The sequence below is a fragment of the Salvelinus sp. IW2-2015 genome, unplaced genomic scaffold (genome assembly GCF_002910315.2).
Source record: "Salvelinus sp. IW2-2015 unplaced genomic scaffold, ASM291031v2 Un_scaffold640, whole genome shotgun sequence".
Taxonomy (NCBI): Eukaryota; Metazoa; Chordata; class Actinopteri; order Salmoniformes; family Salmonidae; genus Salvelinus; species Salvelinus sp. IW2-2015.
The window spans coordinates 422,190-449,160 of record NW_019942587.1 but is presented as its reverse complement, the minus strand read 5'-3'; the positions used below and the strand labels follow the sequence as shown (position 1 = coordinate 449,160).

General features: G+C 41.7%; 1 protein-coding gene across 4 annotated transcripts in view; it reads left to right on the top strand.

The window, feature by feature from the left end:
- Positions 1-5,959: 5,959 nt before the first annotated feature.
- LOC112068652 (uncharacterized) overlaps positions 5,960-26,971 on the top strand; it is a 34,002-nt gene continuing 12,990 nt past the window's right edge. For 2 of the 4 annotated variants that reach the window (XM_024135846.2, XM_024135845.2), the window contains exons 1-12: positions 5,960-6,928; positions 12,477-12,641; positions 12,989-13,107; positions 15,472-15,586; positions 15,934-16,011; positions 16,698-16,813; positions 20,905-21,058; positions 21,371-21,513; positions 21,613-21,706; positions 22,005-22,133; positions 26,391-26,540; positions 26,762-26,971. In XM_024135846.2, the coding sequence (XP_023991614.1) occupies positions 6,440-6,928; positions 12,477-12,641; positions 12,989-13,107; positions 15,472-15,586; positions 15,934-16,011; positions 16,698-16,813; positions 20,905-21,058; positions 21,371-21,513; positions 21,613-21,706; positions 22,005-22,133; positions 26,391-26,540; positions 26,762-26,971 (1,962 nt within the window). In that variant the 5' untranslated portion in view covers positions 5,960-6,439. The remainder of the gene's footprint in view (positions 6,929-12,476; positions 12,642-12,988; positions 13,108-15,471; positions 15,587-15,933; positions 16,012-16,697; positions 16,814-20,904; positions 21,059-21,370; positions 21,514-21,612; positions 21,707-22,004; positions 22,134-26,390; positions 26,541-26,761) is intronic. The other 2 variants (XM_024135842.2, XM_024135844.2) reach the window with 2 other exon arrangements.

Below are 26,971 nucleotides of genomic sequence, written 5' to 3'. Positions count from 1 at the left end.
CGCCTGCTCCCACTCCCCCTCACAGGCGGCCAATCATTACGCACACCTGTCACCATCGTTATACGCATCAGCACTTCATTGGACTCACCTGGACTCCATCACTTATTGATTGCCTCCCCTATATCTGTCTATTCCTCAGTTTCATCCCCGTGTCATCACTAATGTCGTTTTTGTTCCCCCTGTCCAGACGCTGTCCTTGTTTTGTTTCATGTCAGTTAATTATAAAATATTCACTCCCTGTACTTGCTTCTCGTCTCCCAGCGTCTGTCCTCACAGAGTGCATGTAATAGCAGTAATTCTGCTAAGAATCTGCTCTTTCTGATACTATATAGACATCAAAATGTTTTACCTGCTTGTGATTCTGTAGGAGAATTAGCAACGGTCACTTTTTGGCACTCAGTTTTTTTCCCTGCCTCTGTGTTATTCAGCTGTGCTGTTCATCAGATTCTTCATATACAATTTATAATATTCTCACCCACCAGACTATTGTCAATGTAATCTTGTCTTTCGGGTAACAATTGTTATATGTGTGAAATATGTTTTGATATAGTTTAGGTGTAGTTTCAATTGACATGCCCTCTTAAAACTGCTTGTTAAAAAAATTGTGTTAAACTTATTTAGGAAAAGTCACGGATGGGGGGACATAACTTTTGAAATGGCAGAGTAATTTCAAAAAGTACATTTGTTTTGAGTCAATATGGAGCTTTCGGCTCTCCTCGTGTTAAATGACATTTGTGGCCGCCTAGCCTAATATCTCCTGGTCGCTGAGCCAGTGAGAGGTTGCCAAGCCTATTGTGATTATTACTGTTATACCTGGGCATTATGTTTTAGTCTCATAGTCTATTAATTATAGGTCTATGGTTTAATATGTGTAGGTCGACGTGAGTCATTTGTTAAATGCAAGCGTCATTGATTTACATAGGCCTAGAAGACTATTTGGTCTGTATAAAAATAAGTGATGTGGTCTGAAGTGGTCTGTATAAAAATAAATGATATAAAAAGAAGTGATGCAGTCAGTCTCTCCTCAACTCTTAGCCAAGAGAGTCTGGCATGTATAGTATTTATATCAGCCCTCTGATTACAATGGAGAGCAAGACGTGCCGCTCTGTTCTGGGCCAGCTGCAGCTTAACTAGGTATTTCCTTGCAACACTCGACCACACGACTGGACAATAATCAAGATAAGACAAAACTAGAGCCTGCAGAACTTGCTTTTTGGAGTGTGGTGTCAAAAAAGCAGAGCATCTCTTTATTACAGACAGACCTCTCCCCATCTTTACAACCATTGAATCTATATGTTTTGACCGTGACAGTTTACAATCTAAGGTAACACCAAGTAATTTAGTCTCCTAAACTTGTTCAACAGCCACACTGTTCATTCCCATATTCAGCTGAGGTCTAGAACTTATGGAATGATTTGTGCCAAATGCAATGCTCTTAGTTTTAGAGATGTTCAGAACCAGTTTATTACTGCCTGCCCATTCCAAAACAGATTGCAACTCTTTGTTAAGGATTGTAGTGACTTCATTAGCTGTGGTTGCTGATGTGTATATGGACACACATGCCTTGTTTAATGCCAGTGGCAGGTCATTGATAAAAATAAAAGAGTAGAGGGCCTAGAGAGCTTCTGTGAGGTACACCACACTTTACATGTTTGACATTAGAGAAGCTTCCAATAAAGAAAACCATTTGAGTTCTATTAGATAGAGAGCTCTGAATCCAAGATATGGCAGAGGTTGAAAAGCCATAACACATATGTTTTTCAACAACAGGTTATGGTCAATAATTTCAAAGGCTGCACTGAAACCTAACAGTACAGTAATTTGTGTCAGTGCAGTACATGTTGAGTTCCCTTCTCTATAAGCATGCTGAAGTCTCCATATACCAAAAATGTGCTCCACTGCACCTCTGGTGCGAATATGACCTTGGTTGTACCGTTGTTGCTCAGGTCCTATTGCAGGAAGATAGGGGTTGAACAATAAGTTGGTCTGTGCATACCCGCTGTCACCAAGTATGATTCCACTATGTTGTCTTCCTTCAAGCTGAGCATACAAAGAGGAGTTCTGGAGTTGAACCTTTCCGACGTGCAACAATGTTGGAGAACTGCAAATTGTGAGTGCACACACTTTGTACAGTTTTTAAGATTCCTGTACTTCTCAGCATCTGCTGTAGATTGYAATATGACTTCCATCTATACAGCTAATGACTCCAGGGAAGTTCCCATATTCATATAACTCCACCTTGTAGTTGGCTTGGGTAACAGCATAATGGAACTTCATGTAATTGTCTTTCAGTTCGAAATTGTAGACTTTGTGGACTATTCTGCACACTGTCTGTTCACTTGCACCACACAAATCTCCTGTTTCACAATGGAAGGTTCCAGATGCCCAAAACCTCAATGTCAGCTGCATTTTCTTTGTATATACGGAAACGATCACGAAAATTGATTTAATCAAAATCATTCAGTGGGTTGCTCCTGTCTATAATCGCCCTTCTGTCTGGCCATGGTGGTGGTCTTTGATCATCATTGAAATAGTCCAGGTAATACATTTTTTGGCCAGGTTTAATTTAAGCTTTCACTAAGGTCTTCGAAAGCTAAGTTAATAAACAGATCACCGACCATCTCGAATCCCACCGTACCTTCTCCGCTGTGCAATCCGGTTTCCGAGCCGGTCACGGGTGCACCTCAGCCACGCTCAAGGTACTAAACGATATAATAACCGCCATCGATAAAAGACAGTACTGTGCAGCCGTCTTCATCGACCTGGCCAAGGCTTTCGACTCTGTCAATCACCACATTCTTATCGGCAGACTCTTTTTCTAATGACTGCCTTGCCTGGTTCACCAACTACTTTGCAGACAGAGTTCAGTGTGTCAAATCGGAGGGCATGTTGTCDGGTCCTCTGGCAGTCTCTATGGGGGTACCACAGGGTTCAATTCTCGGGCCGACTCTTTTCTCTGTATACATCAATGATGTTGCTCTTGCTGCGGGCGATTCCCTGATCCACCTCTACGCAGACGACACCATTCTYTATACTTCRGGCCCTTCRTTGGACACTGTGRTAWCTAACCTCCAAACGAGCTTCAATGCCATACAACACTCCTTCCGTGGCCTCCAACTGCTCTTAAGCGCTAGTAAAACCAAATGCATGCTTTTCAACCATTCGCTACCTGCACCCGCCCGCCCGACTAGCATCACCACCCTGGACGGTTCCGACCTAGAATATGTGGACATCTATAAATACCTAGGTGTCTGGCTAGACTGTAAACTCTCCTTCCAGACTCATATTAAACATCTCCAATCCAAAATCAAATCAAGAATCGGCTTTCTATTTCGCAACAAAGCCTCCTTCCCTCACGCCGCCAGATGTGTATAAGAGACAGCCTTCCAGACTCATATTAAACATCTCCAATCCAAAATCAAATCAAGAATCGGCTTTCTATTTCGCAACAAAGCCTCCTTCCCTCACGCCGCCAAACTTACCCTAGTAAAACTGACTGTCCTACCGATCCTCGACTTCGGCGATGTCATCTACAAAATAGCTTCCAATACTCTACTCAGCAAACTAGATGCAGTTTATCATAGTGCCATCCGTTTTGTTACTAAAACACCTTATACCACCCACCACTGCGACCTGTATGCTCTAGTCGGCTGGCCCTCGCTACATATTCGTCGCCAGACCCACTGGCTCCAGGTCATCTATAAGTCCATGCTAGGTAAAGCTCCGCCTTATCTCAGTTCACTGGTCATGATAACAACACCCACCCGTAGCACGCGCTCCAGCAGGTATTTTGCACTGATCATCCCCAAAGCCAACACCTCATTTGGCCGCCTTTCCTTCCAGTTCTCTGCTGCAAAAATCGCTGAAGTTGGAGACTTTTATTTCCCTCACCAACTTTAAACATCTGCTATCTGAGCAGCTAACCGATCGCTGCAGCTGTACATAGTCCATCTGTAAATAGCCCACCCAATCTACCTACCTCATCCCCATACTGTTTTTATTTATTTACTTTCCGGCTCTTTTGCACACCAGTATCTCTACTTGCACATGATCATCTGATTTATCACTCCAGTGTTAATCTGCTAAATTGTAATTATTCGCTCCTATGGCCTATTTATTGCCTACCTCCTCATGCCTTTTGCACACAATGTATATAGATCCTTTTTTTTTTTCCTACTGTGTTATTGACTTGTTTATTGTTTACTCCATGTGTAACTCTGTGTTGTTGTCTGTTCACACTGCTATGCTTTATCTTGGCCAGGTCGCAGTTGTAAATGAGAACTTGTTCTCAACTAGCCTACCTGGTTAAATAAGGGTGAAATAAAAAAATTAATAAAAAAGATCAAAATGAATTATAATCGTCCTTCTGGAAATCAGACTTTTTAAATCTAGACTATGGCAAGTCTGAGACTATTTTAAACCATGTCTGTAATAGAATTTTGTCCAGTTTAAAAGTGAAAATTTGTCTAGGATTAGGCTTAATCTGTGTCCGCGAAACCACCCCATAGAGTTTGTTTTATGGTAGGATCAAGATGGTCAGATTGATATTAAGATACTGCATATTGAAATTTATTAGTGGAATGCTTAATGTTTCATTAGCATCATGGCAAAATGAAAATGTCTAGTAACCCATGTTGGTATAAGTGTTGGAAACGCAGGAGTATGTGACTGAACTCTTTGTTCTTGCTATCAGCAAAACAAGAGCTGTCATTGTAAGGGGTGAGCTATAGCCATAGGAATTTGAGGTCATGCAGCTACAGTGTACATAAGACGGTTGGTTCTTGGAACAGTAAATGGACAGGGCTGTTTCACGCCTTAAGTATTTTTGGTCGTCATGGTGTTTGACCCTAGGTCAATTGACTTCAGTTGAGCCTCGAGACAAAGGGGGCGAGAAGGGTAAAATGGGGTGTAAGGGTAAAATACAAACATGAGAAGGGTGTTTATTTGTGAGAGCGAGCAAGTTAGCACGGTGTAATTGTGTCGCGTTCATAAATCAACGAGGGAATTTCCCCACATCTTGTACAAGCCAAATATGTGAACACAGTTCCACCAGAGTATAGTATTACACAGGGAAATATCTGAGAAAACTAAAATAATCTTCTTTCTACAAACCCCCAATCCATCTTCATGAAACAAAAACAGGTATTTTCTCCTGTTCCTATAAGAACAAACAACATTGTATAAGTCCCAGTCCACATACAGTATAGGCCTATGGCTTATAACATGGAAAATACCTGTAAGTGATTGCCAAAGAAGGACAGAGGATGTTACAGTAGTAGCCTGATGTAGTTTGACCCATAGATAGGACACCTGGTTCAAATCAAGTGGAAGCCTGAGGCCTGAGTAAGCACAATGTGTTTCCTATGTGTGTCTGTAAATGTTTGGGCCTTGAATGTGGAATTAGAAAAATAAGTGTGAAATTGCATTGGATTTTGTTACTCCTCAAAACAAACTCCTAGGGATTGTTATGAAAAAGTGTGAAAACTGTTAGAAAAGACAATGGATTCTTGAGGCGTGTTTGAGGACAAGCAAATACCCTCACCTTTAGTCTTTGTAGAGCAAACATTTGACAATTTGACCAGTTATGGAGAGAAATAAAGAGAGAGAGGGAGAAAGAGAGAGAGAGAGCAGACTGCAGACGTGAGGTCTAGAGGTGCTTCATGTTTGTTGTTCTTGTTAAAAGCATTACCTCATTGTCCAGCTGTGAGCAGGCGAGACCAGAGTGAGAGCGAGAGAGCAAGAGAGCATTTTACCCCTCTGTTACTCTACTCATATCTGAGCATGGAGCTTTTTGTTTGGGGAGGAAGTTTTCACAGCTCCAGTTTTACAACCCTCAGTCACTCTGACTCTGCCCAGCCCTTGACAGAAAGTGGTGACCTCACTCCTCTAATGAAACTTCCCCCCTCTCTTTCCCTTCCTATTTTTTCTAAGAGAGCACCCAGGCAGCAAGCCAGACACTTTCCCTTTTCACTCAGTTCTCTCTCTCGCTCTGTCTCTCTCTCTGTCTTTCTCTCTCTCTCTCTCTGTCTCTCTGTCTCTCTCTCTGTCTCTCTCTGTCTCTCTCTCTCACTATTGGCTTGGTGGTTGCTCAGAAGAGGCACTCCTCCCTCCTCATATTGGTTTCCCCTGACATGACACAGGCGCTGTAGCTCAGTGGATAGCTTCGAAACAGACAGGAGGGTACGTTCTATTGTGTGTCCTGTACTTGTCTTCCTCTCCATGAGGTGCAAGGAGGCGGGTGGCTTTTTGAGTGAGTTTTGCGTTTGACAATTTTTTGGGGTAAAAGAGCGTTGTTTATTCGGGGATTCGTCTTATTTTTCCTCTAATTTTGAACTTCTGATACTGGACATTGCAGTACATGAGGTGAGATATCTGTATTGTTTTGTGATTCTTGTCACAGTATGCCCATCTAGACGAAACTGCACAGCTATCAAAAACCATGTCTGAGGGTGTCGTCAGAAAAATCCAACCCTTTACCATTGGGACCAGGCTGTCTGTCCCCTCCGAAGCCAAATGCCAGGAGTTCGTGGACGTCTATCTGCCGAAGTCTGCTGCTCCGAACAAGTTGGAGCTACACGACCAATTGTCCCTTTACGTGGGCCAGTCCCAGGGGTGGCCTGGGGACTCGGAACTCCCACAAGTGGCCACCCAGGTCTACGCTTCAACACCAGAGGGACATCAGGATGAGAGAGTGGAGGAGGACAGGAATTCTGTGTCCCCCACTGCATCCTCTAGATCCATCAGGAAGATTGCTATTTGCCGGAACGTCGAGACAGTCCCCGACGTGTCCGTGTGTGACTCTGACCTGGCCACCTCAGTTAGATCCACGTCAGAGACCATCCGAAGCAACTGCAACAGTGTTCACCCAAAACCGCCATCCTTGATGGTAGAGGACGACTTGGATAAGAGGTCCAACTCTCAGTCTAAGGTAACCTTGGATTACAGTTGTTTTATTCATGGTGTCTCACATGTTATTAAGTTGGGATAGGCTACAAGCCAGCACCAACTAATGTACATTTCAAATCACTTGGTTCAAATCAATTGACTTTGAAATGGTGAATGTCTCAACCAGTGTTATGGACATTTGTTTTGTTTCTGTTGGTCAATGTGACCAGTGTTAACCATTCTCGAGCTTTCTGAAAGCAAATGAATTTACTTGTTTACTTTAAAGAAAGTAAGTCCAGAGCCAAAAGGCAATAGGAGGATTGGGAATTAAATCCATAACCACAAAACCCAGTGTAAGTAATGTTTTGTTTTTCTCCCTCATTTCACATACTATGTGATGCTCTCATTACGTAATAGTGTTTTTTAACATACTAATAATTACTGGATTTGCATTACTGACTAAGCTGAGTAACAACATCAGGATCTTTCCATTGGACGCCTTCCACCCTGCAACACAATCTACTTTTTTTTCAGCTGTTACCAAAAGCAACGTGATATAAACACCACCATAACGTGCATTGTTCCAGCATGAAACCTCCACACCACACACACACACACCCACACACACACACACACACACACACACACACACACACACACACACACACACACACACACACACACACACCACACACACACACACACACACACACACACACCATAACGTGCATTGTTCCAGCATGAAACCTCCACACACACACACACACACACACACACAATGTGTGCACTATTACCTCAGTGTTGCATTATCCACACTGTACTCTGGAGCTATGAGATCATCAGCAGGCTTTCATTAAGCAAGGCAAAAGGCCACGTTTCGGATGAACTGGTTATTTCCACAGAATAAACGACTCCCAATTCCATAATTGAAGGGGTTGTGCGATAAAAATAGCAATCAGGCACATTGCGTTGGCGGATATAATGATGCCAAACTGAAGTTGGTACCTGTGATTAAGTGTTTCTCCAGATCCACAGCTGGCAAACGGGTTATTTCAATATTTGCGAGTGCCTTTCGGAATTTAACGGGATCCTGATTGTATTTAATGGCGACATTGAACAACTATTTTGAAATGTAACTCCACACGTTCCATAAGTTCCACTCCAGTGGCACAAGCATACCAAAATAAGCTTACAGACGAGGAAGATCGTGTACTTATTATCACATACCATGTTAAGATGCATATTTTATGCACTCCGAAAGCATGACATACATTTGAAGTAAACCGGAAAATTAAGTTAGATATTTATACAGACAACAGTCCCATGGTTACAGTTTTCAATGCTGAGCGTGCAACTAGCAAAAGGACAGTGGGAGGGGGAAAGGAACGCCCCAACAGCGAGAAAGAGGAGCAATTATTTTGAGATGAGATCATGGCTTTGGCTCTCTTCGTTCTTCATCTCGGCCCTGTGTAGGTGGGCTGGCTGAGTCACACAAAGCTGTGTTTAGTACACATGTTCCATTTTTCACCAGGATTGAGTCTAGCTCTGGGGGTCCGTTTTTGTGCACCCGTCTGTACATTTCCCTGTTTCTCATGACAATGTCTACATCTCTTGAAGTTTTCAACTTTTCAAGTACCCAAGACTAAATAGACACATTGTTTATAGCCAGCCAAGCTATCCAAATACTACAGGGTATGTGCATTCAGTTTTGTGGTCTTTTGTAGCCTACCTGTGGCTGGAACTACCAAGGCACGTGGAAATCTTGCAACATGATGAAACCTGTGCAACAGTTCTTACATGAAACCTGTGCAACAGGGCTTACAGAGACACATTATTGTAAAACATTATAAAAGCTCATATACAAGCTTATCAACGCATCATACTGCAAGCTTTAAGTAAACTGTTACCAAAGTTTGTATTTCACTGCAGAAAATACAGTACATTACGTTCCAGGAAAACAAACGTCATTCTAAGATGAAAAGCAGGCAGGCCTAACAAGTTTCAGATTATTGTGGAGACTGTAGGGAACCAGCAGCAGGTTGCTCCATGATTTAGCTACACACAGTGATGATGTAAGAGGTCTCAGAAAGATAATAGGCATCATTCAACGTTTTGCATGAGGTCATCAGTACAGAATGTATTGGCATGGCATTGAGAGAACGGCGACAGACAAGGAAAAGGTTATGAAATCGCATAGCGTAGATGGAGATGGAGTAGTGCTCTGGAGCTCGCAGAAAATGATTAATTGCAAAGTAGCAGAAGTAAATTATATGAAATGAATGTATCGCCTGTAGTGATTTAACAGCTATGGTAAAAAAAAGAAAAAAAAAAAAAAAATTATGTTACAAATACTGATAACCATCTGTATAATGCATGACCATGCTCATAGTGCAGTAAATGCGATAACCATTCATAACACATCATGAGTACTTTTAACAGCACTTCTAAATGAATAACAGCTACATTCCTAATACATTACACTACAACTCATGGATCCCTGTGACAGCCAATGTATTGCAAATGCTTAAATGACCATACAGAAATCCTTTGTAATATATTACACACAGGTGGTTCAAATATACACTGAACAAAAATATAATCGCAACATGCTACTATTTCTAAGATTTTACTGAGATACAGTTCATATAAGGAAATGTAAATAAATGTGTTAGGCCCTAATCTATGGATTTCATATCACTGGGAATATGAAAAATGGTAGGTGCGTGGATCAGAAAACCAGTCAGTATATGGTGTGACCACCATTTGCCTCATGCAGCGTGACACATCTCCTTCGCATAGAGTCGATCAGGCTGTTGGTTGTGGCCTGTGGAATGTTGTCCCACTCCTCTTCAATGACTGTGCAAAGTCGCTGGATATTGGCGGGAGCTGGAACACGCTGTCTTCCTCGTCGATCCAGAGCATCCCAAACATGCTCAATGGGTGACATGTCTGGTGAGTATGCAGTCCATAAAAGAACTGGGACGTTTTCATCTTCCAGGAATTGTGTACAGATCCTTGCGACATGGCACCGTGCATTATCATGCTGAAATATGAGGTGACAGCGGCAGATGAATGGCACAACATTTCTGAGATATTTTATTTCAGCTCATGAAACATGGGACCAACACCTTAGATGTTGTGTTTATATTTTTGTTCAGTATATATATCACCGTTCAAAAGTTTGGGGCCACTTAGAAATGTCCTTGTTTTGAAAGAAAAAAAAAAAAAAAGTTCATTAAAATAACATCAAATTGATAAAAAATACAGTGTAGACATTGTTAATGTTGTAAATGACTATTGTAGCTGGAAACGCCAGATTTTTTATGGAATATCTACATAGGCGTACAGAGGCCCATTATCGGCAACCAAGCATCCCGGAGTCGCTTCTTCACTGTTGACGTTGAGACTGGTGTTTTGCGGGTACTATTTAATGAAGCTGTATTTCTGTTCAATTTGATGTTATTTTAATGGACAAAAAATTTGCTTTTCTTTAAAAAACAAGGACATTTCTAAGTGACCACAAACTTTTGAACTGTAGTGTGTATATATATACAGTTGAAGTCGGGAGTTTACATACACTTTAGCCAAATAGATTTAAACTCAGCTTTTCACAATTCCTGACATTTAATGCTCGTAAAAATGACCTGTCTTAGGTCAGTTAGGATCACCACTTAATTTTAAGAATGTGAAATGTCAAAATAATAGTAGAGAGAATGATTGATTTATTTCCAGCTTTTATTTCTTTCATCACATTCCAAGTGGATCAGAAGTTTACGTACACTCAGTTAGTATTTGGTAGCCTTGCCTTTAAATTGTTTAACTTGGGTCAAACGTTTTGGGTAGCCTTCCACAAGCTTCCTACAATAAGTTGGGTGAATTTTTGCCCATTCCTCCTGACAGAGCTGTTGTAACTGAGTCAGGTTTGTAAGGCCTCCTTGCTCGCACACGCTTTTTCAGTTCTGCCCACAGATGTTCTATAGGATTGAGGTCAGGGCTTTGTGATGGCCACTCCAATACCTTGACTTTGTTGTCCTTAAGCCATTTTGCCACAACTTTGGAAGTATGCTTGGGGTCATTGTCCATTTGGAAGACCCATTTGCGACCAAGCTTTAACTTCCTGACTGAMGTCTTGAGATGTTGCTTCAATATATCCACATCATTTTCCTGCCTCATGATGCCATCTATTTTGTGAAGTGCACCAGTCCCTCCTGCAGCAAAGCACCCCCACAACATGATGCTGCCACCCCCGTGCTTCACGTTTGGGATGGTGTTCTTCGGCTTGCAAACCTCCCTGTCTCTTATACACATCTAGATGTGTATAAGAGACAGGTCCCATGGTGTTTATACTTGCGTACTATTGTTTGTACAGATAAACGTGGTACCTTCAGGCATTTGGAAATTACTCCCAAGGATGAACCAGACTTGTGGAGGTCTACAATTTGTTTTCTGAGGTCTTCTGAGGCTGATTTCTTTTGATTTTCCCATGATGTCAAGCAAAGAGGCACTGAGTTTGAAGGTAGGCCTTGAAATACATCCACTGGTACACCTCCAATTGACTCAAATTATGTCAATTAGCCTATCAGAAGCTTCTAAAGCCATGACATAATTTTCTGGAGTTTTCCAAGCTGTTTAAAGGCACAGTCAACTTAGTGTATGTAAACTTCTGACCCACTAGAATTGTGATACAGTGAATTATAAGTGAAATAATCTGTCTGTAAACAATTGTTGGATAAATTACTTGTGTCATGCACAAAGTAGATGTCCTAACCGACTTGCCAAAACTATAGTTTGTCAACAAGAAATTTGTGGAGTGGTTGAAAAACYAGTTTTAATGACTCCAACCTAAGTGTATGTAAACTTCCGACTTCAACTGATATATAGAAGAATTGGTCCCATGTGGGTAATATATATATATATATATATATATTATATATATATATATATATTACTCACATGGGACCAATTCTTCTTGTTTACAGACTGTCGTAAAATTGAACTAACTGTCCAATAAGATATGTAAGAAGTGGGAGCTAGAGTCGTCTTTTTAATTCATCACTTCTTTTTCATTTATTTGTGCAATTGTGAAACACAAGAATTATGAGTACCACAGGCTTGCAACTGTCTCTCAGTACACCTGCAATGTTTGTAATGTCTGTATAAATTAGATTGGGAAATGTAAAGGAATGTATTTCATGATATATTGCAGGCTTGTTCTGTTTTGACTATCAATAATATATTTCATGATTATATTGCAGTTTTACTTTGTAACAAATGACTATCAATAATAGTACATTTACTCCTTTTTGCTTGCTCAATTCCAGATGTTTAATCCCAGGTTCCAAACTGTTTAGTTAGCCAAACACGTAAATAAGTGTTCCAGTGTATTTTTATATATTCTTTTCAGTATATTTTCTGTATTTATAAACAGTAATCTCCTCACTAAAGGCACAGTACTCATCAAATGTACTCATGTCATCATGGATAGATACTTTAGTGTAAGAGCATATCTGCTGCAGTAAACATCCCTTGAACTCATTTCGTATCAACTTGATTTTAAAGACTTGTTATTACTCAATCGTGTTTCTATACAGGTGGACTCTTGGTTCAAGAGGAAGTATTGGGATCTGAAGTATGGCTGTAGTGTCCTTGGATGTCCTTTGCAGGACCCAGAGGACGCGTCACCGACCCAACAGCGAGACCTAAAGGACATTGAGAATTCCCTCATACAGATGACGAGAAGTCTGGACATAAAACAGGTTTGTGCTTCAATTAATGAATCAATGTGTAGTGCACAAAGGTCCATGATATGGTGAAGCTCATAGTTCAGTGTTTCTCAATCCATAAAACATATTTTGTTCTAGCCCAGCACTAACACACCTGACTCAACTGATTAGTTGAATCAGGAGTGTTAGTGCTGGGCTCAAACAAAAATGTGCACCCTGGAATGGATAAAGAAACGTTGTCATGGACCTTTATGCACTACACATGAATTACATTTACTTCCTGCAATATTGTACTGTATCCACATACATGCCCTCAAGTGTCAGAACCATGCATTGAGTATACTGGTTCACAGATTCTTCCTTTATAATGTCCTCTATAGGATGGACATCAGTGCGAGATGCTTGACGTGGAGACCGACCACAGGGGAGAGAAGAGGAAGAGACTGCAACAGATAGAAGGCAACAAAATCCCTTCTAGAGAGAACACCGTTAACCAAACGTAAGTCCCATTTTTGACCGTTTGAGCAAGATGTATCAATAACACCTTACTTTAATTAAAACATAAAGCAATAACAGCAAGGCACTCGAGGATCCTAAGCTGTGATATACTCATGATAAATCATGGCCACTCGCGCTTAATTTGAGTTTTTTGATTTCTCTATGGCTCAATCAAATCAAATGTTATTTGTCACACGCGCCGAATACAACAGGTGTAGATCTTACTGTGAAATGCTTACTTACAAGCCCTTAACCAACAATACAGTTTTAAGAAAAAAAGTGTTAAGAAAGTATTTACTAAAATAAATTGAAGTAAAAAAGAAAAATAGAAAAATAACAGATAATTAAGGAGCAACAATAAAATAACAGTAGTGAGGCTATAAACAGGGGGTACTGGTACAGAGTCAATGTGCGGGGGCACCGGTTAGCCGAGGTAATTGAAATAATATGTACATGTAGGTAGAGGTAAAGTGACTATGAATGGATAATAAACAGTGAGTAGCAGCAATATAAAAATGAGGCTGGGGGGGAAATAGCAAATAGTCTGGATAACCATTTGATTAGCTGTTCAGAAGTCTTATGGCTTGGGGGTGGAAGCTGTTAAGAAGCCTTTTGGACCTAGACTTGGCACTCCGGTAGCACTTGCCATGCGGTAGCAGAAAGAACAGTCTATGACTAGGGTGGCTAGAGTCTTTCTCTGACACCGCCTGGTATAAAGGTCCTGGATGGCAGGAAGCTTGGCCTCAGTAATGTACTGGGCCGTACGCACTACCCTCTGTAGTGCCTTGCGGTCGGAGACTGAGCAGTTGCCATACCAGGCGGTGATGCAACCAGTCAGGATTGCTCGATGGTGCAGCTGTAGAACTTTTTGAGGATCTGAGGACCCATGCCAGATCTTTTCAGTCTCCTGGGGGGGAATAGATGTTGTCATGCCCTCTTCACGACTGTCTTGGTGTGTTTGGACCATGTTAGGTTGTTGGTGATGTGGACACCAAGCAACTTGAAGCTCTCAACCTGCTCCACTACAGCCCCGTCGATGAGAATGGGGGCGTGCTTGGTCCTCCTTTTCCTGTAGTCCACAATCATCTTCACGTTGAAGGAGAGGTTGTTATTCTGGCACCACACTGCCAGGTCTCTGACCTCCTCCCTATAGGCTGTCTCATCGTTGTTGGTGATCAGGCCTACCACTGTTGTGTCGTCGGCAAACTTAATGTTGGTGCTTGGCCATGAAGTCATGGGTGAACAGGGAGTACAGGAGGGGACTGAGCACGCACCCCTAAGGGGCCCCGTGTTGATGATCAGCGTGGCAGATGTGTTGTTACCTACCCTTACCACCTGGGGGCGGCCCATCAGGAAGTCCAGGATCTAGTTGAAGGGAGGTGTTTAGTCCCAGGGTCCTTAGCTTAGTGATGAGCTTTGAGGGCACTATGGTGTTGAACGCTGAGCTGTGGTCAATTAATAGAATTCTCACGTAGGCATTCCTTTTCTCCAGGTGGGAAAGGGCAGTGTGGAGTGCAATAGAGATTGCATCATCTGTGGATCTGTTGGGGCGGTATGCAAATTGGAGAGGGTCTAGGGTTTCTGGGATACTAGTGTTGATCTGAGCCGTGACCAGCCTTTCAAAGCACTTCATGAATACAGACGTGAGTGCTATGGGTCGATAGTCATTTATGTAGGTTACCTTGTTGTTCTTGGGTACAGGGACTATGGAGGTCTGCTTGGAACATGTTGGTATTACAAACTCGGTCAGGGACAGGTTGAAAATGTCAGTGAAGACACTTGCCAGTTGGTCAATGCATGCTCTGAGTCCACGTCCTGGTAATCCGTCTGGCCTTGTGAATGTTAAATCGTTTTAAGGTCTTACTCACATCGGCTACGTAGTGCATGATCACACAGTCATCCGGAACAGCTGATACTCTCATGCATGCTTCAGTGCTGCTTGCCTCGAAGCGAGCATATAAGATATTTAGTTCGTCTGGTAGGCTCGTGTCACTGGGCAGCTCGCGGCTGTGCTTCCCTTTGTAGTCCGTAATAGTTTGCAAGCCCTGCCACAGGGCTTTGCCTGTTTGATGGTTTGTCGGAAGGCATACTGTGATTTCTTCTAAACGGCTGGGTTAGAGTCCTTGACTAGGCTACATATACTTTGTCCTTGGTGCTATGGATGTCTATTTGTTATGGCTACCGTTAACATGTTGTTTTCCTATCTACTCCTATGTAACTACAGCTTTCCATGTTATGTAACAGTACTTGATCTGACTTGAATTACTTCCACATCCATCTTGGATTTCAAGTCATATCTGGGAATTTGACCCCATTGTGATCCCATTGCCAATGCACTGAACTAGATACTGTGTCTCTTTGGTAGCTGGCTGAGGTTCCAGTCACTGTTAAGAAACTATCACCAAGACCTCAAACTGGCTCTGGACGTCTCCTCCTTCTACCAACAGGCTGACACCATCATCTGCACCATCAACAGGAAGGTAAAAAGGCAGAATAGGAATTTGGACAAGAGTCCTATTTTGCACCAGTGATCCTTTAAAGGTACAATCTGCAATATTTACATGCTGTTAAATGTTTGATTGATTCTTGAAAAAATATATGCGTCATGAGCTTAAGTACATCATCATACATCATCATGTCCCCATCATAACATCATAACCCCAAATTTAAGATCGTTTTACTCCATAGTTCCTCTTTGTTATCATTTGAATGGCATGTGGAAATGTGGTCCCAAGGTTCTGCAGATTATCATTGTTTTGTAATTACACGTGATTACACATGCTTATTATCATAAGATTGACTCTATATTATTTTGTTTGTTTGGTAGAGAAGCGTCCTGTCTGGATCAGATAACCAGGGGAGCTGCGGTCAGACAGAGATCTACAATATTGCCAGTCAAATCATGGTGAGTGGCACATGGGTTATGTAGCTCAAAATAATTCATGCATTTATGGGGAAATGCAGCAATGCATCATTCATGCATCAGGGTTGTGTTCAATTCCATTTCAAGTGAAATACCGGTCGTTTACAAATGTTCTCATTGAAAATACTAAAATGTACTCCGATATGAATTTAAAAGGAATGCACTACAACTGTAATGTATGGTCTAAGCACATTTTGTAACCTTTATCTAACTAGGCAAGTCAGTTAAGAACAAATTCTTATTTACGATGACGGCCTTGTTCAGGGGCCGAACGACAGATTTTTTACCTTGTCAGCTCAGGGATTCGATCTAGCAACCTTTCGGTTACTGGCCCAATGCTCTAACCACTAGGCCACCTGCTCAGTACTCAAGACTACCTCAATCCTAAGTAGAGAGAAACACAGAGAAACTATCATAAGACAGTGAAACATAACACTAAAATCTAGACTACTCCTTCCTAGACCTTCTCTGAATCTTTTTGGGGCGTTTCCCCCTTCACCATAGAAGAAGCCTTCTATGACGGGATGTTATACTTCCGTGTTAAATCTAACCGTAGACTTCCATTTTCAAGAGCGTGGGTCGTTTTCCAAGACTGTAAATCAACTGTAAATGAATTGTGTCACATCCATCCACTACCCCCATCCCCTCCTCGACCATGCTCTCTCCAGATGCTGAACGAGACTGTTTCACGCCTTTCGGACCTCCACCCTACCCTGGCTGCCAGAGTGACACGGAAGCAGGCTGAGGTGCAGGAGAGCTGGGGCCTTCTCCAGGAGGGTAGTGGGTAAATAAGGGTCCTAAAGCCCATAATGTTTGTTTGTCGGTTTCTCTAATGCAGCGTTTCCTAAAATTGGTCCTCGGGGACCCCAAGGGGTGCACGTTTTGGTTTTTGCCCTTACACTACACAGCTAATTCAAATGATCAAAGGTTGATGATTAGTTGATTATTTGAATCAGCTGTGTAGTGCTAAGGCAAAAAAAACGAAATGTGCACCCCTTGTGGTCCCGAGGAACAAGTTTGGGAAACCTTGCTCTAATGGCACCCTATTCCCTATATACAGTAGTTCACTATTTTTGACCAAGGCCCATGCGACTCTGATCAAAAGTAGTGCATTACATAGAGAATAGGGTGCCATTTCAGGATACCCTATAAAGTCCTTCTATTATATAACACAGTGTTTCCTAACTCCAGTCCTTGAGTACCCCCAACAGCACACATTTGTTGTAGCCTTGGACAAAAACACCTGATTCAACTTGATTACTTGAGAAGTAGAATCAGATGTGCTTGTCCAGGGCCACAATGTGTGTTGTTGGGGGTACTCGGGGAAACACTGATCTAATATCGCATTATCTAGGGGTGTGTTACAAGGATGCCATCTATCATCGTGTCTATATATTATGGCAATATTTGCTATAAATGTAAGATCAAATGCGAACATCAAAGGATTTTGAGAATGTTTGCAGCGTTTACACATGGTTCCTGAATGCCCTTCACATAAAAAGGGTTTTACTAAAAGAACTGGAATGGTTTCTTCCAAATTGGGAGATTTATTTTCAATAAATATATAAATACAAAAACAGGCTTCAAAATGGCAGAGCTAAAATGTTAAAAACATGGACTAAAAGATTATTAAGCCCCAGAATAAAATAATAATCTTCACTGGTCTATCGTTGCTTACCTCTTCTTCCCCACTGGCACTCTCCCACACACATTTAAACACCTGTAGCTCATTATCTCAGTGGGAGCCAATACCAATTCAATACCAACTCAGTAGCCAATACCAATTCAGACACAAACACTCAATTACTACACACTTAACTGGTTCAGGTGAATTGGTGGAATGAGATCTCAACTATGGCATGATATGAATAATGTATGTTAAGCAAGAACCATGGAATACAATTAACATAGAAATAAACACTCACAAATACAATTTAAATTAGGGGCAAGGTTCAAATGTTCAAGTGAGGATGTGTTTGTATCACTCAACCCTATTGGTTTATTGAAGACTGTGTATATTTCCCTCCTGAAACCACAGTCTGACAACCAGGTGGCTTACCTGTAGCCTATTTTTCAGTGGTGAAAAAAGTACCCAATTGTCATAGTTAAGTAAAAAATAAAGATGTCTTAATGGAAAATGACTCAAGTAAAAGTGAAAGTCACCCAGTAAAATTCAACTTGAATAAAAGTCTTAAAGTATTTGGTTTTAAATAACAAAAGTAAATGTAATTGCTAAAATATACTTAAGTATCAAAAAGTAAAAAGTATCAAAAAGTAAGCCAGATGGCAACATTTCTGTTTTTTTATTTACTTACGGATAACCATGGACACACTAAGACATCATTTACAAACGAAGCATTTGTGTTTAGTGAGTCCGCCAGATCAGAGGCAGTAGAGATTACCAGGGATATTCTCATGATAAGTGTGTGAATTGGACCATTTTCCTGTCCTGCAAAACATTCAAAATGTAACGAGTAATTTTGGGTGTCAGGGAAAATGTATGGAGTAAAAAGTACATTCTTTTCTTTAGGAATGTAGTGAAGTAAAAGTAAAAGTTACCCCAAAAATGTCTTTTTTATTTTTACTTAAAAGTACTTCACACCATTGCTATTTTTCCCTCCATAAAATCGCTTACATTTGGTAGTGCTGAATAAAATCAATAATGGAGGTCACCAATAACTGAATTAGCGAGCCGTTGCTACAGTATAATGATCCAAAATGGGCAGCCCTTTTGACCCAACCCACACGTCGACTCCGAACTTTTCAACATGTTGATAAACATTGCTTAACAGTTTACGTCTGGATGAACTCATATGGAATATGTGTTCCAGATGAAAAGGTTTGATGTTTACAATTGGAATAATGGAAAACATACTCGGTGAAGAAGAAGATTGTTTTTCTACTAACACTCTTGTTGCGTAACTAACACGACATTCTGGCATTAGAACCAATGCCCTAATGGCAACTGAAGCCCACATTGAAATGATTCTTGCCCTAATAAGCCATAGTCTGAGTTTCACTCATAACAAATGCAGTCCAAATAATCGCCATGGAATCAATTCGGGGGAATTCATTCTTGACATTCTCTCTGTGCTATGCAATGCTCCAACTTTAAACATGACACGGATTTTGCAAGGCCCTGTGTCTCAGTAAAAGTGTTCTGTGTAGAAGCTGGAGCGACATGTGTAAAATTAGATATAGATAAATATAGAGAAAGACATTTTGGGGAAGATTATACTATACGATAAACCTGCTCCTAATTTCTTCAGCAGATGTGTGCAGAGTGCCTCATAAGTATGGTATGGCCTAGTGACCAGGGATACAGATGGATGTAGCTTATAAAGCTCATTGAACAGAAGTATACTGGTCAGTTACCATGTTAGTCATTCGATTGTGGGTTAAATGCACTTCTGCCTTTTTAAAGTTACATTTTGGAAGTTTAATTACAAATGTTCTACCTCAGATGTTGGATTTAAACTGTATGGTTTACAGAGGCATTAACACATTTCTTAACCCATTGAACCATAACATTTTAGGGTATCAAACCTTTGAAATATAAACAGATGACCCACATTCCAAGCATCTGTGTGGAGAGGTGTGCCCATTTCTGTCGCGTGTGTATCAGCATCACAAACGCTGTATTTTTGTTGTACGGGCGGCAATGGGCTCTCTTCTGTCAAAACTGGAAATAGATTTCCTTCACAGGCGCCGGCGGGAAAGAACGTTCGAATTAAAGACAACCGACATACACAAAGTGTTCCTTTTTGATTCCAAGATGTCTGACTCCTCCCAGCTGTTCCCTCTCTATTTTATAGTCTCTTTCAAAAACAAAAGCACTTTCCTGAAACCATGACCTCACCCCTTCAGAGGGGGGGGTGACATCATTCCTTTATACCCCTGCCAGCCCCAGTCAGTCACTCCACGGACAAAGCCCTCTGTCTGTTCAGATTGTCATGGTTGCATAACATGTCTTTAGCTAATTCAGCTTATCCGGTGGATCCAGTCAATGTTGTTCATCCTGGGATTTCTGAGTCACGTGACACGTCTCCAAGCAGAAGCGCTCTGGACATGTTGAGGAGTGCTCAAACTTGTGGGTATGACTCAAACCCTGAAGAATATACAGTGAAACTGATTAACAGGCATCCGCAGCTGCCACAAAGGATCCACTTTGGACATATTGTCTCGAATGCATGACAATAGGTGCTATGCCGTGGTTAAGTGGTATCACTCCCTTCGCTATGTACCACAGCCCTGGAGTCCAGAGTTCAATCTTCGTGTCCACCCTTCTGACCTCTCTCCCACATCTATCTACCCCTTTGTTTACAATCTGCCTACATTAAAAGCACTAAAATACAGTATGTGTTTTATTTTTAACACTCCGCACCACAATGCTTTTCTCTCATCTTCTTTGTGGGGCTGAAAATAGAAGCCTCAGGAAACACAATTTCCCTAGTATATCACCGGGGTGTATACAATACACCAATGTTTGCTGTGGAGAATGAGCATAATATCGTACCTTGTAAAAGACTACTCCCGGACACATGATTACATCTGCATGTTTGTTGTTGTCAACATTTCGGACAGTGACTTTTCTCAAGACAATTTTGAGTTAGTTCTCTATCCGAAACCACAATCGCAACAACAGCAAAAACAACGTGCAGAGGTAATCGTATGTGCTGGAATGGTCGTTTACAGTGAGCTCGTTCTTGCTTTATCACGATTTTAGCCCAGTCACTCACATGAACTGTTCTATTTCATTACCAATGAACCTAGCACTGAGAGTGTCAACTGGCCTTCTGGATGTAGTAGGGTAGGGTCACTATCATTGATAGAACGAGGGTTACAATAAGTAACCCATCATGTTTTGCCATGCAGGAGCGAGTGGCCAGATTTGCCCACCACCCTTGACATAAACTTCTCCTGCGACGAACCTGGCTCACCGAGTCAAACCAGAGATACGGAACATGAGGCCCAGAGGACCATAGGAAAGGACATCAAAGAGGAACAGAACCGTCTCAAAGGGTTCGAGGTCAGCAGACCCATTTTTTCAAATAACTAGGAAATTCTCTTTAAAAGTAGTTAAAGGGATAGTTCACTCAAATGACAAAATGACGATAGTTCACCCAAATGACAACATGACATATAGGTGTCCTTACCTTCAAAGCAGTCGATTAAAAACGAATATGTAATTTTGTAATATGTGGTGTAATTTGGGTGAACTGTTATGAAACGGGTAAATCATCAGAATAGGTGATACTTGATACCTCTGTGAAATAGTATTTGAACTCTAATTATATGACCTACCAATGACCTATGTCATTTCCTCTCTTTTTTTTTTTAGAACATGAAAGACTGTGGTGTCCCCAGGAAGCTGACTGTTTGTCAAGTTGAAGAACAGCCTTCCGAAAGCTATGCCCGAGTCTCCTGTGACACCGCCAGCAATCTGGATGACTTGATTGGAAGACGGCGTGCGGAGAGGCAAGGGTATAGACTTTCATCAGCGTCTTGTTTTTTGAAACCAGATTAAATTGTTGACGACACTTTAAGCAGAACATTAAGTGGACTTGTGTGCTTGCTTTGCAGAAAGGACCAGACAACCCATTTGAACACTTGTTCTCCGGATTGCCAATCAGAACTTGGTATTCAGTTGCAAAATTCTACCACATCTGCTGATAAGGTAGCTATGGATTGATTTCTGGTGTTTCTTGTGGTCTGCTACTACAGTACCAGTACTAATACTTTAGAGTAAATATCCAGTGACAATGTCCGCGAGATGAACAGGGTGTGTTGATTTTAACGGGGTTTACAACTTTGGTACGGTGTAAACATCGAGAGTGAACCCCCAGTGCGCTGTAGTTTTCCTTTATCTGCAAATGATTGAATTTGGGCCTGGATGCATCCCACTGGGTTAACCAAACGTCACTTCCTCCTCTTGTTTCCTCACTTCCTCTTCCTTTCCTGTTCCTTGGTTGAAGACTCTGTCATGGCTGAAAGACAACCTTGCTATGTCAACCCCCAGTCCAGATGTGACTAAAAACCTGCCAGCTGATATTGACCAAGACAATGTTGTTTCGAACACGATTTGCTTAGACCTGTCCAAGGGAGTAAGTCTTGTAGCTTTTCTTTGCATAATATGCAGTCTTTGCGACGGTACTTATCGGATTCAGAAAGTTTTACATTGGGCAATATATACTGAACAAAAATATAAATGTAAAGTGTTGGACCCATGTTTCATGAGCTGAAATCAAATATCCCAGAATTTTTCCATATGCACAAAAAACTTATTTCTCTCAAATTTGGAGCATAAATTTGTTTACATCCATGTTAGTGAGCATTTCTCCTTTGCCAAGATAATCCATCTACCTGATAGGTGTGGCATATCAAGAAGCTGATTAAACAGCATGATCATTACCAGTGGCGATTTTAGCATTTAAATCTTGTTGGGGCAAACAAAAACTGTTTTTATTTTTATGCATGCCAGCAAAGCTACTACACAACACAACACTAAACAATACATTCATTGCACTATAATGGCGACAAGCGGTGCCCACAAACTGTTAGGGCCTACATAAAGCTGTCCCAACAGCGGAGCTTTCTTTTCAGCACCATGGAGTGAATCCTTACCACTGCTACACCTGGCTATCAGCGGAGCCTTGTCTGGCAGCGAAACAGTTCATTCATCCTCATTTACTGCCTTTTTAAAAAACATAGCTGATATGGCTGACCATATCACCCTGGCATATTACATAAATTATGCAGCAGCATATAAGACATTTTTGGAATCACTTTGTTGTGACCCTCTTTGGTCCCAAATTTTGTCATCAATAAAAAAAAAAATACAATTCCGAGTTGGATGACTGTTCAAAACATATTTTCCCGGTCTGACTTCCCAGCTGCAATGCTTGCGATTAGCCACTGTCACCGATTCCTTCCAAACAACTCATTGTTGAATTTGCTATATCCAAATTGTTGTGTAATGTTCATGTCCAATGGCCGATGACCACCGATACGTTTAATCTATATTTTCTCTTCATTATATCTCTTCATATGACAAGGATTAAAAAGGATTTGCCAGTAGACTTGAATCATGATGATGACTGCTAGCTAAAATTATGAAAGTAAGATGTTAACATGATCAGTCCAATCAAAGCTACTGGACATAGAACGTGATTTGATGTAATTTCTGTGGCTAATGACCTTGAGCCTACCAAAAGAACATGCAAACAGGCAAGCCCCCCCTCCAAAAAATAATAATATATATACAGTGGGGAGAACAAGTATTTGATACACTGCCGATTTTGCAGGTTTTCCTACTTACAAAGCATGTAGAGGTCTGTCATTTTTATCATAGGTACACTTCAACTGTGAGAGACGGAATCTAAAACACAAAATCCAGAAAATCACATTGTATGATTTTAAGTAATTAATTAGCATTTTATTGCATGACATAAGTATTTGATACATCAGAAAAGCAGAACTTAATATTTAGTACAGAAACCTTTGTTTGCAATTACAGAGATCATACGTTTCCTGTAGTTCTTGACCAGGTTTGCACACCACTGCAGCAGGGATTTTGGCCCACTCCTCCATACAGACCTTCCAGATCCTTCAGGTTTCGGGGCTGTCGCTGGGCAAAACGGACTTTCAGCTCCCTCCAAAGATTTTCTATTGGGTTCAGGGCTGGAGACTGGCTAGGCCACTCCGGGACCTTGAGATGCTTCTTACGGAGCCACTCCTTAGTTGCCCGGCTGTGTGTTGCGGGTCGTTGTCATGCTGGAAGACCCAGCCACGACCCATCTTCAATGCTCTTACTGAGGAAGGAGGTTGTGGCCAAGATCTCGCGATACATGGCCCCATCCATCCTCCCCTCAATACGGTGCAGTCGTCCTGTCCCCTTTGCAGAAAAGCATCCCCAAAGAATGATGTTTTCACCTCATGCTTCACGATTGGGAGTGGTGTTCTTGGGGCTGTACTCATCCTTCTTCTTCCTCCAAACACGGCAAGTGGAGTTTAGACCAAAAGCTCTATTTTTGTCTCATCAGACCACATGACCTTCTCCCATTCCTCCTCTGGATCATCCAGATGGTCATGGCAAACTTCAGACGGGCCTGGACATGCGCTGGCTTGAGCAGGGGGACCTTGCGTGCGCTGTAGTATTTTAATCCATGACGGCGTAATGTGTTACTAATGGTTTCTTTGAGACTGTGGTCCCAGCTCTCTTCAGGTCATTGACCAGGTCCTGTCGTGTAGTTCTGGGCTGATCCCTCACCTTCTCATGATCATTGATGCCCCACGAGGTGAGATCTTGCATGGAGCCCCAGACCGAGGTGATTGACCGTCATCTTGAACTTCTTCCATTTTCTAATAATTGCGCCAACAGTTGTTGCCTTCTCACCAAGCTGCTTGCCTATTGTCCTGTAGCCCATCCCAGCCTTGTGCAGGCTACAATTTTATCCCTGATGTCCTTACACAGCTTTCTGGTCTTGGCCATTGTGGAGAGGTTGGAGTCTGTTTGATTGAGTGTGTGGACAGGTGTCTTTTATACAGGTAATGAGTTCAAACAGGTGCAGTTATATCAGGTAATGAGTGGAGAACAGGAGGGCTTCTTAAAGTAAAACTAACAGGTCTGTGAGAGCCGGAATTCTTACTGGGTTGTAGGTGATCAAATACTTATGTCATGCAATAAAATGCAAATTAATTACTTAAAAATCATACAATGTGATTTTCTGGATTTTTGTTTTAGATTCCGCCTCTCACAGTTGAAGTGTACCTATGATAAAAATTACAGACCTCTACATGCTTTGTAAGTAGGAAAACCTGCAAAATCGGCAGTGTATCAAATACTTGTTCTCCCCACTGTATATACATTTATTTATATWTTTTTTGCAAATGCCGTGAATGACGGGTTGCCACTGATTATTACATAGGTCCACATTGTTCTGGGGACAATAAAAGGCCACTCTATAATGTGCAGTTTTGCCACACAACACTGCCACAGATGTTTCAAGTTTTGAGGGAGAGTGCAATTGGTATGCTGACTGCAGGAGAGTCCACCAGAGCTGTTGCCAGAGAATTGAATGTCCATTTCTCTACCATAAGCTGTCTCCAACGTATTTTTAGAGAATTTGGCAGTACGTCCAACCGGCCTCACAAACGCAGACCACGTATAACCTCGCCAACCCAGGGCATCCACATCCGGCTTCTTCACCTGCGGGATCGTCTGAGACTGTGGGTTTGTGAACTGAAAGACTGAAAGAAATTGAAAGAAATTCTGCACAAACTGTCAGAAACCGTCTCAGGGAAGCTCATCCGAGTGCTCATCATGCTCACCAGGGTCTTAACCTGACTGCAGTTCGGTGTTGTAACTGACTTCAGTGGGCAACTGCTCACCTTCCATGGCCACTGGCATACTGGAGAAGTGTGCTCTTCACGGATGAATCCCGGTTTCAACTGTACCGGGCAGATGGCAAATAGCGTGTATGGCGTTGTGTGGGTGAGCAGTTTGCCGATGTCAACGTTGTGAACAGAGTGCCCCATGGTCTCAGTGGGGTTATGCTGTTATGCTGATGTCAACAGGCATAAGCTACGGACAATAAACAAAATTGCATTTTACCGATGGCAATTTGAATGCCATGATGCGATCCTGAGGCCCATTGTCGTGCCATTCATCCGCCGCCATAACCTCATGTTTCAGCATTAAAATGCACGGCCCTGTGTCGCAAGGATCTGTTCACAATTATTGTAAGATGCAAATGGCCTGCATACTCACCAGACATGTCACCGATTAAATGTTTGGGAATACGACAGCGTGTTCTAGTTCCCGCCAATAACCAGCAACTTTGCACAGCCATTGAAGAGGAGTGGGACAGCATTCCACAGGCCACAATCAACAGCCTGATCAGCTCTATGTGAAGGAGATGTGTTGCGCTGCATGAGGCAAATGGTCACACCAGATACTGACTGGTTTTCTGATCCTTCTGATAAGGTATCTATGACCAACAGATCCATATCTGTATTTACAGTCATGTGAAATCCATAGATTAGGGCCTATTCATTTATTTCAATTGAATTACTTCCTTATATGAACTGTAACTTAGTGAAACCTTTGACTGTTGCGTTTATATTTTTGTTCAGTATATGTATGATGAGATTTGCAGGTGATATCAGAGTTGGGGTCATTAATTCTGGCAAAGGGTTTAAATTGAACATTACTTTCATTATCGGGATTTTCCTATTGACTAATAGAATTTACAATTCAGAAATGTATAAATGTGACTGTTAAAATGGAAAATATTTTATTTTATCCTACAAAATGACATAATAGACTAGAGCAAAGATTCATGTTCCATGCTTTGGGACAGGAAAAGCCAGGGTCAACCCAAGGCCAGCACAAAGGTGGTGTGAAGATGGAGGACCTCCTTGGCCAAGTGGAGACGCTATGGGAAGTTCTGAGGAGAAGACATCATAGAAGCATGATTGATGCAAACAGCTCTGAGAGGCTCAACTTGGAGGTATTGATTATTGGTGTCTATATACTGATCTGGGCCTGTATTCATAGTGTCTCAAAGTCGGAGTGTTGATGTAGGATCAGTTATGTATTTTACATCATATTATAAGATTATATGGATAGGGGGACCTGATCCTAGATCAGCACTCCTATTCTGAGACACTCTTTGGTCCCCAGAGGGCAATTTATGCAGCATTGAAGACAAATCCATGCTATCCTTTGTAGACGGATGACAATCATGAGACAGACAAGGATCGGCTGGAAGGACGCATGTCAGAATACAGGGCAACCACGGACAACGTGGAATTCTGGAGCGTCCCAGATGTCAAGGATCTCTCTGAGACATTGGAGGAAAACGACAGAGGAATGCTGACAGAGCTGCTTAGGTGTCTTGACCAGGATGAAAACTTTGATCGTTGTGAGGTAAAGGAACAG